The sequence below is a fragment of the Nycticebus coucang genome, chromosome 18 (assembly GCF_027406575.1).
Source record: "Nycticebus coucang isolate mNycCou1 chromosome 18, mNycCou1.pri, whole genome shotgun sequence".
NCBI lineage: Eukaryota > Metazoa > Chordata > Mammalia > Primates > Lorisidae > Nycticebus > Nycticebus coucang.
In genome coordinates, this window is record NC_069797.1 from 20,642,995 (window position 1) to 20,655,282 (window position 12,288).

General features: G+C 39.0%; 1 protein-coding gene across 6 annotated transcripts in view; it reads right to left on the reverse strand.

Moving 5' to 3' along the window:
* Positions 1-12,288, reverse strand: part of NDEL1 (nudE neurodevelopment protein 1 like 1) — a 61,203-nt gene that overhangs the window by 15,083 nt on the left and 33,832 nt on the right. For all 6 annotated transcript variants that reach the window (XM_053570518.1, XM_053570517.1, XM_053570514.1 and 3 more), the window contains exons 2-6: positions 11,958-12,055; positions 10,065-10,218; positions 8,371-8,519; positions 5,260-5,396; positions 660-833 (exon numbers count right to left, since the gene is read on the reverse strand). In XM_053570518.1, coding sequence (XP_053426493.1) covers positions 660-833; positions 5,260-5,396; positions 8,371-8,519; positions 10,065-10,218; positions 11,958-12,043 — 700 coding nt within the window. In that variant the 5' untranslated portion in view covers positions 12,044-12,055. The remainder of the gene's footprint in view (positions 1-659; positions 834-5,259; positions 5,397-8,370; positions 8,520-10,064; positions 10,219-11,957; positions 12,056-12,288) is intronic.

The window sequence follows — 12,288 nt, forward strand, 5'->3', positions numbered from 1 at the left end:
TGATTTAAAAAACACACTGGCTGATGACAAAAGGAGGATTTTCCATGTACTGATCATTGTTATTCTGAATGTCACCTGTGAAAATGGCAGCTCCTGAAGCATGTGCATGTTCACCCAAGCCAGTTTTACTTGAGTCTGAACAGTAACTTGCTGATTCCCTGCACGTTCTGTGTATAAGAGCCTCTAATCTCCCCATTATATGGTATGTGGCCAAAGAAATAAAACTCTATTTAAACATAATCCTAACACTCGTGTGCTAAAAGGAGGTGTACACTAACACACAACAGGAAAAACATTTTTAAATGTTAATAGTAGATGTCTTTAGTAAGATAACAGATGATTTTTATTTTCCCTTTTCTGCATTTTTAAAATTTTCTGCATTTTAAAAGCACATGAACATGTACTACCACTATAATCAAAAAATAAACCTTCCTTAAGAACCTTCAACTTTTAAAAATCTTAATTTATTAAACTGCTCTTAAATACAGCCATGATCTCATCCTTTCCTACATATAAGTGACCTAGAAAAACAATTCCTTCTTCTGCTCCACAAAGCATTAGACTTAACCAACTTTTAAACTGAAACTACTCTCTAAACCTCAGCAACCTGCTTCAACAAATCTTCGATCAACACCTCAAAAAGAAATGACATGACATACCTTTCGGAGAGGGAAAACTGTTTTCTGTTCCTTTGCCAACAGGAGTAGCTGGCAAAGAGAGTGATGCTTGGACGGCAGAATCCATTTTTTCACAATCTAGAGTTGGAGAACTAGGAGCCGACTTTCTGGTTACTTCCTGTTGTCTTTCCCGAACTGCTAGTTCTTGCCTTAAATCTGTAAAATGTTGCAAACAAAAGCAGTAATACTAACCAAAAGGAGCAAATACATCAAGCAAAGCCATATATGAAATGTCATATTCTACCTAAATCACTATTTTTCAAAAATTCATTTCTTATTTAATAACCTTCATTTCTAGGAAAATAAAAATGACCAACTGTCTAAATAATCTCTTAGAATTTAAAAATGTTCTAAGAGAACAGTAACCTATGCCCACATGCAAACAGGAACAGGGCAGAGTCCAAAGCAGAACTCGCAGTGAATTTTAAATTGCTCTGAATGTTTCTTTTCTTTTCTTTTCTTTTTTTTTTTTTTTTTTTGAGATGTAGTCTTACTCTGTTGCCCAAGCTAGAGTTCTGTGGTATCACCCTAGCTCATAGCAATCTCAAACTCCTAAGTTAAAGTCATCCTCCTGAGGAAAATATTCTTTACCAAGTCATATGCTTTAATTTTGAAATGATGTAGTTTGGGGATTATGCAAAAATCAATGAAGTGCATTTTCATAATTTTTTTTTTTTGGAAGACAGTCTCACTTTGTTGCCCTTGGTAGAATGTCATGGCATCATAGCTCACAGCAACCTCAAATTCTTGGGCTCAAGCGATTCTCTTACTTCAGCCTCCCAAGTAGCTGGGACTACAGGCACCTACCACAATGCCCAGCTATTTTTAGAGACAAGGTCTCACTCTGGCTCAGGCTGGTCTCAAACCTGTGAGCTCAGGCAATCCACCCACCTCAACCTCCCAGAGTGCTAGGATTACAGATGTGAGCCACTGAGCCTGGCTTCATTTTTGTAATTTTTAATGGATTGGTACTTTTCTTTTTATCACTTATCACTATGAAATAATTTATTTTGGAAAAGAAATATTTAGGCCTGTCACACCTGTAATCCTAGTGCTCTGGGAGGCCGAGGCAGGTGGATTGCTGAGCACATGAGTTTGAGACCAGCCTGAGCAAAAGCAAGACCCCTGTCTCTACTAAAAATAGAAAAACTGAGGCAAGAGGATCACTTGAGCCCAGGAGTTGGAGGTTGCTGTAAGAGGTTATGATGTCACCACGGCACTCTATCCAGACAACAGCTTGAGATTTTGTCTAAAAAAAAAAAAAAAGAGTCTCTGTGCCCATGGCAGTGGTTGCTGCAGCGGCCACGGAGGGTGGTGGGTTCGAACCCACCCTGGGCCTGCTAAATAACAATGACAACTGCAACAAAAAAAAAAAAAAAAAAAGAGAAGAGGGTGGCGCCTGTGGCTCAAAGGAGTAGGGTGCCAGCCCCATATGCCAGAGGTGGCGGGTTCAAACCCAGCCCTGGCCAAAAACTGCAAAAAAAAAAGAAAGAAAGTTAGAAAGAAATATTCAGGCCTGGTATGGTGGCTCACGCCTATAATCCTAGCACTCTGGGAGGCTGAGGTGGGAAGATCCCTTGAGCTTAGGAGTTCCAAACCAGCCTGTGCAAGAGCAAGACTCCCATCTCTACCAAAAATAGAAAAATTATCTGGGCATCGTGGCAAGTAACTGTCGTCCCAGCTACTTAGAAGGCTGAAGCAGGAGGATGACTTTAACCTAGAGTTTGAGGTTGCTGTGAGGTTATACCACAGCACTCTAGCTTGGGCAACAAAGTAAGACTCCATCTCAAAAAAAAAAGGAAAGAAAAGAAATATTCAGAGCAATTTAAAATAGATTTTGCTTTCAAATATTGAATTTTTAACCAAAAATTAATGTTTTCTAAGTTATGTAACTAATCTACGAAATATTTGCTTATGTTAAAAGGGATATAAAGTTACCCTGCTTTTGGGTAAGTATCCAAAAGAATTCAAAACAAGATCTCAAAGAGTATTTGCACATCCATGTTCACAGCAGCATTATTCTTAACAGCCAAGCAATGGAAGCAACCCAAATGTCTATCCACAGATGAATGGATAAAGAAAATAAATACATATATTATGGAACATTATTTGATCTTAAAAAAGAAGCAAATCTTGTCACATGTTGCACCTGGATAAACCTTGAGGACATATGCTAAGTGTAATAAGCCAGTCATAAATTCTCATAATTTCACTCATCTAAGGCATCTAAAGTAGCTGAACTCATAGAAAAGAGAAAGCAGAAAGCAGAGGCAGGGGGAGGGGAAGACAAGAAGCTGCTATTCAATACTTTCAGTTTTGCAAGATGAAAAATTCTACAAATATGTTTATGCAACAATGTGAGTATAATGAACACTACACTAAGCTGAACAGCTAAAAATTATTAAGATGGCAAATTTATGGTGTATTTTTAACCACAATTATAAATAAATAAGACACCAATTATGAAAAGCTTTTCAGATAAATACACCACCTCCTCATGGAAAAAAAGCATGAAGAAACAATCTTTAAAAGAACCAGTAAACACTAGACAAAACATTTCACAAGTAGTAATCAAAAAACTACAAATTAAAAAACAAGATAGTAATTTTCAACTTTCAAATGGACTGATTTTCAAATCCTTTTAAAATGTATCCTTCAGTTTGGCTCCCATAACTCAGTGGTTAGGGTGCTGGCCACATACCCCAGGGCAGGCAGGTTCGAACCCGGCCCAGGCCTGCTAAACAACGACAACTGCGACAAAAAGTAGCCACGCGTTGTGGCGGGCGCCTGCAGTCCCAGCTACTTGGGAGGCTGAGGCAAGAGAATCACATAAGGGTTTGAGGTTGCTATGAGCTGTGACAGGATGGCACTCTACTGAGACACAGTGAGAATGTCTCAAAAAAAAAAAAATTAATTAATTAAAATAAAATGTATTCTTCATAGAAACAATGCTGGTACAAAGCGTGAGAGCACCCTCAGTCACCCCCAGAAGAGTGGAGGTACCACTAAAAACATTCATCTTCCGGGCGGCGCCTGTGGCTCAGTGAGTAGGGCGCCGGCCCCATATGCCCAGGGTGGCGGGTTCAAACCCAGCCCCGGCCAAACTGCAACAAAAAAATAGCCGGGTGTTGTGGCGGGCGCCTGTAGTCCCAGCTACTCGGGAGGCTGAGGCCAGAGAATCGCGTAAGCCCAAGAGTTAGAGGTTGCTGTGAGCCGTGTAACGCCACGGCACTCTACCAAGGGCGGTACAGTGAGATTCTGTCTCTACAAAAAAAAAAAAAAAAAAACATTCATTTTCCTTGTCACTTCAAAAATCATCAGGTTGGGGGTGGGGTTTCGGTGTGTGACACACCTTTTGGGGGCAAGACACATTTATAAGAGGGACTTTATGTAACAAATGCAATCAGCATAACCTGGTATCTTGTACCCTCAATGAATCCCCAACAATAAAAAAAAAAAAAAGAAATCATCAAGTGTTCCTAAATATTATGTATAAGGATCCTAGTCACAGCACTACAGCAAAAAAATCAGCCATCAATAATAAGGAACTCATTAAATAAAACATAACTATATAACAGATTATATAACATTTTTTAAAACCTGTATGAAAAGATTTTTTAATGGCATGTATATAATCACTACATTAAAGAGTGAAAAAAAAGAAGGAAGAAAGTATGCATGTGTGCATCTCTGAGCATCTGTGCATGGTCCCAATTACTTAAAGGAAAAAATACACAGATATGTTTATGTGTAATCACAGTAAAGACTGGAAAGACATTCACCAAACTGTTAGTGGGTTCTCTCCAGATAAAGAGATTAGCAGTGATTTTTAATTTTCTTCTTTATGATATTCCATATTCTATCACGCATAAGAAAAAAGGGGGATAGGGAAAATTTTAAAGTGAATGGTAACTATATGTATACGAAAGAATGAACATAGTGTTATATGCATAACACAAAATTATTTAGGTAAAGGCAATAAGGAAAAAACCCAAATATACCAATCAGTATATGCAGTGACTCGTTAAGGCTTTCGAAAACAGCCCAGGGTTTTAATTCCAGCTGACAAGCTACATTATCTTGGACAAAACTCAAACTCTCTGTGCCTCAGTTTTCTCATCTATAAAATGGAGATAATAATATCCACCTCTTGGCATAGACAATACAGGTATTAAATAAATGAATAGATTAAAAGCACTGAGAGTAATACTTGAAAAATTGCACAAAAATGCAGCTTTTTAAAAGTTGACCTTTAACCTTAGCTTCCTCTGGGGACAGTAAGGTAGGAGCTAACTATAAGTCATCCCTCAGTATACTCAGGGAATTGGTTCCAGGACCCCCATGTATACCAAAACTGGTAAATACTCAAGTCCTGAAGTCAATCCTGTGAAACTCACATAAATACAAAAAGTCACACCTCCTTCCATCTACCCTCAGGTTTTGCATCCCTTCATGAATATTGTATTTTCAATCCAGCATTTGGTTGGAAAAAAAAAAAAAAAACCCAAGTATAGGGAGCCCTTTTCAGTTCAAACCCATCTTGTTCAAGGATCAACTGTATTATTTAAGTCATAAATTTTACCTCTTGCTTCATCCTTTAATCTCTGTACAGAGACCAACAAAGACTCTTTTTCATCAAGTTCACTTTCTAAAAATGCGTTTCGTTCAATGGCCTGATTTAGCCTTTGTTCGAAGTCCTCCAGTGAAACTATTGTTGCCCTAAAAAGAAAAATTAGGATCCATGAATTAAATTAACATGTACGAACAGCTAATACAAACGGAAACTGTGAGTTTATCTTACTACATTTACTGAGTTAGACAGCCTGGATCCATTTAAAGACAATGACCTCACCCCTTTCCTGACCTCCAGTGGCATTTACTATCTCTACTATCATGTGGGCCATTCAATATATTTTCCTAAATTTCTATTTAAATTCCATAATATTCCTTAAAGAAAACTAAATGCAGAATATAAACGTCTGAACACAATAACTAAGAAAATGCCATGAAGGCTATGTTAACCAGTTCGATGAAAATGTTTCAAGTTGTATATAAAATCGGCACATTGTACCCCATGATTGCATTAATGTACACAGCTATGATTTAATAAAAAGAAAGAAATTGTACCTTATCCATATATACTATTCAGCAATAAAAATGATACACACACACACACAAAAAAGAAAGAAAGGCTATCTGTTACATTGTTTATTGCTCCACTGGATTTAAAACACAATATGATCAAGCTTACACAACTTTAGGGAGAAAACCTTTCAATAGTTTTAGAGTATGTAAAAATTAACTAAAATTCAAAAAAAAAAAAAAAAGGGTGGCGCCTGTGGCTCAAGGAGTAGGGCGCCGGTCCCATATGCCGGAGGTGGCGGGTTCAAAAAAAAAAAAAAAAACTAAAATTGTATTTAAAACTTTTTTTTGTTTTTGTTTTTGTTTTTGGCTGGGGCTGGGTTTGAACCCGCCACCTCTGGCATATGGGACCGGCGCCCCACCACTTGAGCCACAGGCACCGCTCTGTATTTAAAACTTTAAGTCTCACGTCACATTCCATTTACTTCCTACCAGCTCTTTTCTTCTTCCTGCTATTTTTCAGTCATTCATTCAACAAACATTAACGTGCGCCTGCTCAGTGCCCCTCTCATCACGAGCTATCTGCTATAGAAATAAAATTCCCTGGGCAGCGCCTGTGGCTCAGTGAGTAGGGCGCCGGCCCCATATGCCGAGGGTGGCGGGTTCAAACCCAGCCCCAGCCAAACTGCAACAGAAAAAATAGCCGGGTGTTGTGGCGGGCGCCTGTAGTCCCAGCTGCTCGGGAGGCTGAGGCAAGAGAATCGCTCTAAGCCCAAGAGTTAGAGGTTGCTGTGAGCCGTGTGACGCCACGGCACTCTACCGAGGGTGGTACAGTGAGACTCTGTCTCTACAAAAAAAAAAGAAATAAAATTCCCTGACCTCAAATTAGATATCTTAATGCCATGTCCAATTTCATCAATTCCTGTCAACTGTCAAAATGTCTCACAAATTCATTTCTTCTTCAGCCTTCTGCCCCAATCTTCTAATTCTTCGTCCATCACCTGAATTACTCCTAAATGGTCTTTACCTCTCCTCACTACTCCCAATTTCTCTGCATTATCTTCTTAAATCAAAATCTGATAGTACCCTTGTTTTAAAAAAAATCTTAGAAGAGCTCTCCACTGCCTAGAAAGTAACTTTCAAACACACTATACAAAGTTCTTCACAATCTGGCCCCACCACCTCCCAGGCTCATCTTGTTCAGCTATACTATCTCTACACATCAAATTGAAACAATAATAGTTCAAGCACTTTCCTGCCTCTCTGCCTTTGCATCTGTCTCTTTACCTAGTTAACTTCTAGTCCTTGCTGATTCACCTCCAATATCTGCAAAGGCTTCCCAATTCCCCCAGGTGCTCTGGTTGCTCGCCCCTCTACGCCCTGGAACAATCTATTGCACTCTTGTTACTAAAGCATTTATCACAGCGAATGTCCTTATCTGTCACCCCTAAAGGCAGTGACTAGCTTAGCTCTGTATCCTTAATCCTAGCATCATGTCAGTCACTTAAGAGTGACTCAACAGGGCGGTGCCTGTGGCTCAGTTGGTAAGGCGCCAGCCCCATATACGGAGGGTGGCGGGTTCAAACCCGGCCCCAGCTGAACTGCAACCAAAAAATAGCTGGGCGTTGTGGCGGGCGCCTGTAGTCCCAGCTACTCGGGAGGCTGAGCCAAGAGAATCGCTGAAGCCCAGGAGTTGGAGGTTGCTGTGAGCTGTGTGATGCCACGGCACTCTACCGAGGGCTATAAAAGTGAGACTCTGTCTCTACAAAAAAAAAAAAAAACAAGAGTGACTCAACAAATATTAAGGAAAGAAATGCCAGATGATAACTGCAAAGTAAAAGAGACTAAGTCTGGAATGTAGCAAGCCACTGTAGGTTGGACAAGAAAACTGTAATGAAAGCAACATTGATGGAAAAAATCCATCAGTCACTATTAAGATAGAAAAAAATGACAGAATAAAACTATAAAGATCTATCAGTACGAGAATGCAGGATCCAGGTATAAGATCTTAAGGACTACAGGAATTATGGAAATACTGACAACAGAGGGAAGACAGAAGAATGCATGTTTTTTTTTTTTTTTTTTTTTTTGTAGAGACAGAGGCTCACTGTACCGCCCTCGGTAGAGTGCCGTGGCGTCACACGGCTCACAGCAACCTCCAACTCTTGGGCTTTACGCGATTCTCTTGCCTCAGCCTCCCGAGTAGCTGGGACTACAGGCGCCCGCTACAACGCCCGGCTATTTTTTTTTTGTTGCAGTTTGGCCGGGGCTGGGTTTGAACCCGCCACCCTCGGCATATGGGGCCGGCGCCCTACTCACTGAGCCACAGGCGCCGCCCAGAATGCATGTTTTAAAGAAAAGCCAATAGGACCAACAATGGTACATGGAAAAGAAGGAAAGGGAAAAACTAGAGGAACGCTTAGAAGGGAATTACCTGGAGAGATAAGAATTTTTGGTTCCTTTCAATCCAATGAGTTACAGGTGACATGAAATACCGAAAGGAAATGTTCTGGGATTAAGATCCAAGGTGACAGATTGAGCCTAATGGTAAAGATTTTAATTGCCAATTACCAACTTTGTTTATTCTAATAAAATGCATGTACTCATTTACCTTTTTGCTCGCTCCAGGTCATCATTGGCCTGCTCCAGCTCTCTCACATACTTATGCAACTGCTCCTTAATGGCCCGAGTCTGACTTAAATCATCTTCTAATACTGAAACCTGCTTGTAGCTCTGTGCATACTGATGTTCTAGTTTCTCCTGAAGGCATGGGCATAGGAAAGTATGTGTCATTAATACAAGGTCTTTATTTATTTATTCATTCACTCATTCACTTATTCATTTATATTTTTATTTTATTTTAGAGACAAAGTCTTGCTCTGTTGTCCATGCTGAAGTGCAGTGATGTGATCATAGCCTACAGCAGCCTCAATTTCCTGGGCTCAAGTGATCCTCCCACTTCAGCCTCCCAAAGTGCTGGGATTACAGGCCTAAGCCACCATACCTAGCCTACAGTCTTCTTTAATAAAAGACATAATCCAAGTTAAGGAGAGTTATCCAATTCACGTATAATCTGAATTTATGAAACCGCTCTCCTTTTCTCTTTTTATCACAGACAGATCGCTTTACTTTATCGCCCTCGGTAGAGTGCCGTAGTGTCACAGCTCACAGCAACCTCTAGTTCTTGGGCTTAGGCGATTCTCTTGCCTCAGCCTCGCAAGTAGCTAGGACTACAGGTACCCGCCACAACACCTGGCTATTTTTTTTTGTTGTTGCAGTTTGGCCAGGGCCGGGTATGAATCTACCACCCTCGGTATATGGGACTGGCGCCCTACTCACTGAGCCACAGGTGCCAACCCCCTCTCCTTCTTTAAAATATTTTTTTAAAAAACTAAACAACTAAACAATACATTCATTCTAAGTGCCCAACACCATGTAAAATTTAGATAGTCAACCATTCTCTCAGAAAAGAATCTCATACTGAGCTCTCTGGAAAAAAGGTAAAAAAAAACCCTTGTCTCAAAATTCCCAAATTTCATGGGAGAACGTGTGAGTTCTCAGGCTACAAGCAACCCAGAGTAAGCACAGAAAAACAGACTGCCTTTCTTTTTTTTTTTTTTTTTTTTTTTTTTTTTTTTTTTTTTTGCAGTTTTTGGCTGGGCCGGGTTTGAACCCACCTCCAGTATATGGGGCTGGCATCCTACTCCTTGAGCCACAGGCACCATCCCAGACTGCCTTTCAGAGGTCAAATTCCCTACCTATTATTCACCCTCCCCCACCTTCCCCAAACCCACTAGATCCAGACACAGAAACACCCCCAAGCATTTGGCTATGGTAGATGGTGAAGAACAGGAAAAGGGTTAAATCCTTTTACTCCTGAAAATTCTTTATAAAAAAAAGAAAAAAATTTAGAAATTTTTAACCCAAACTAAACTCCAACAGTGAAGGGGCTATGAATAATGAAATAAATACACATGCCATATAAACGTAATTTTAAAACACTGCAGAATGAGGCAATCTATCAAAATAGGCAGGCAACTTTTGAAAATTATAGGAACTCTAATATAACTAGGAATTGCATAGCTAGAAAAGCAACAGCTATAAAATTTCTAAGTGAACTCTCATTGAACTCTAAACCACCTTTTCCTTGATTCCACAAAAGAAAACATTTTACTCAAAAATTCATATTATGCCTTTTTAAACCTATTTTTTGTTGCCTACTGCTCTTAACCACCACCTAAAAAATAAATTTTTCATTTTAATAAAACCCAGCACATTAGACACCAGCTTCTAGGCTGCAATTACCTTTAATGCCTCCACTTCATATTTCAGTCTTTGGTTGTCAGCTTGCAAGTCTCTATTTCTCTGTTCAGCCTGTACTAATTGTGCCTCCAACTCTGCTTCTAATTCTCTGCTTCCTTCCTGGAATTCAACTAGCTCATCCCGAGCTTCCTGGAAGCTAAGCAGAAACAAAGTGGGAAAGATAAGTTACAGTAGGAACCACGAGGATCATCTTGCATATGACTGACTACCTACCAATTCAATAATTTTTGCCTGAATGCTAATGCTCTCATAAAATATTATAAACAAAAGACAATCTTATTCTACTTTTGGTTCAAAATGAGTTACAAATCCAAAAAGGACTCAAACATCAGTGAAAAGTCTTCATGGTTCAATACCATAAACTTCTTCCTCCACAGAATTCAGATGAGGGGCAGGAGAAATGCATCTTTATTTTCAGTAAAGTAATTTAAATTTCTTTCAACTGTGTTCAATGAAATTATAGATATCTGCAACAATTCTATTGTGATATGAGAATATCTCTAAATATCATTTATTCTCATCACTATTTCAAAACTGAGTTTTTTATTTAATGTAATAATAAGTACATACTACTATACCAAAAGTTAGTTTAATATTTGGATAACTTTTCTCAATACAATTGGTCTTCTTCATAATTCTATTATTTAGTTGTATGTGTTTTAAAATATTATTCTCTCCTGGGCTTCAGTAATAAATAAATAATAAAAATATAGTAGAACCCCTATAAGTTGACCACCCAAGGGACTGTAACAAACCAGGCAACATACAGAGGTGGTCAGCATAAAGAACGAGGCCTGCTGTGCTGAGATGTACATTGATGCATGTCCAGTCTGAAAATAGGTCAATTTAAGGAGGTGGTCAATGTAGGGTAATCATCAATTATGGAGGTTCTATTGTATCATTTTGTAAAGTCCAAAGTATTCCCCAGCCTATTAAGTCAATGATGACACAAAAAGCAATTAAGAAACCTGCATAATTGTACACCCCTTCTATATCCACTGGCACAACAGGATAACTGGCTTCAGTGATAACAATCAAAGAGCAATTAAAGGTTTGATAAGACTTAGTAAGCTGCTAACCAAGTTAGGAAAATATATAAATATTTTAGAAAGATTCCATTAAAAGGTATTTTAGGACAAGTTTTGTGGCTGGGCACTGTGGCTCCCACCTGTAATCCTAGCACTTTGGGAGGCCAAGGTGGGTAGATTGCTTGAGCTCACGTCGAGACCAGCCTGAGCAAGAGCGAGACCTCGTCTCTACTAAAAATAGAAAAACCGAGGCAAGAGGATCACTTGAGCCCAAGAGTTTGAGGATGCTGTGAGCTATGACACCACAGCACTCTACTAAGGGCAACAAAGCAAGACTCTGTCTCAAAAAAAAGACAAGTTTGTTGCATAAGTTTTCCCAACTAAGTAAAATAACTGAAATTTTATAAAGTGCTCCATACTCCTGAAGCTCTTCTTCCTCCCTCAAAGCTCTGATGGCACCAGATACTGCCAATGTTTGCCTAAAGAGAACTAAAGTCTATTATATGGAGCCCTAGACAGTATATCAGAACTTCAAAATGATAAAAATGATGAGGCAGAATCAGTGCATATACACCAGGCCATCTAGTACAAAATTAAAAAGGAGGCAAACTATCAGAAGAAATCATAAGCAACACTATTTTCCTATTATAATTTGAACAATATAAAGATTTATGACATTTTTATATAATCAAATGTAAGCAATAGTTTTGACTATTTCTAGAATCTCAATCCTAAATCTGAAACTCTAAATTTAGCTTGTTTTAATTAAAAAAAAACACACAACCTAGACATGGTGTATTCCAAATCCTCCCCCCCCCACCCCATTTTAGTATGCTTTCAACATTACCTTTGTTTATACTTTAAGGAAAGTTCCTTCCAATAAGCAGTTTCCTCCTTTAAACTTGAAAAATCTGGTATATCTTCACCATCCATGATCAAGAAAGCCTGGGAAATATTAAAGACAGACAAATTTACAAATTAGAGAACACAGAAATCTAAGAAAAAGTGTAAAACGCGGGATAACGCTAAATCTGAGAATTGTGGAGAAAGTTAAACAGGAACAATGGTGAGAACATTCATTCTTTTTTTCTTTTTTTTTTTTGTAGAGACAGAGTCTCACTTTATGGCCCTCGGTAGAGTGCCGTGGCCTCACACAGCTCACAGCAACCTCCAACTCC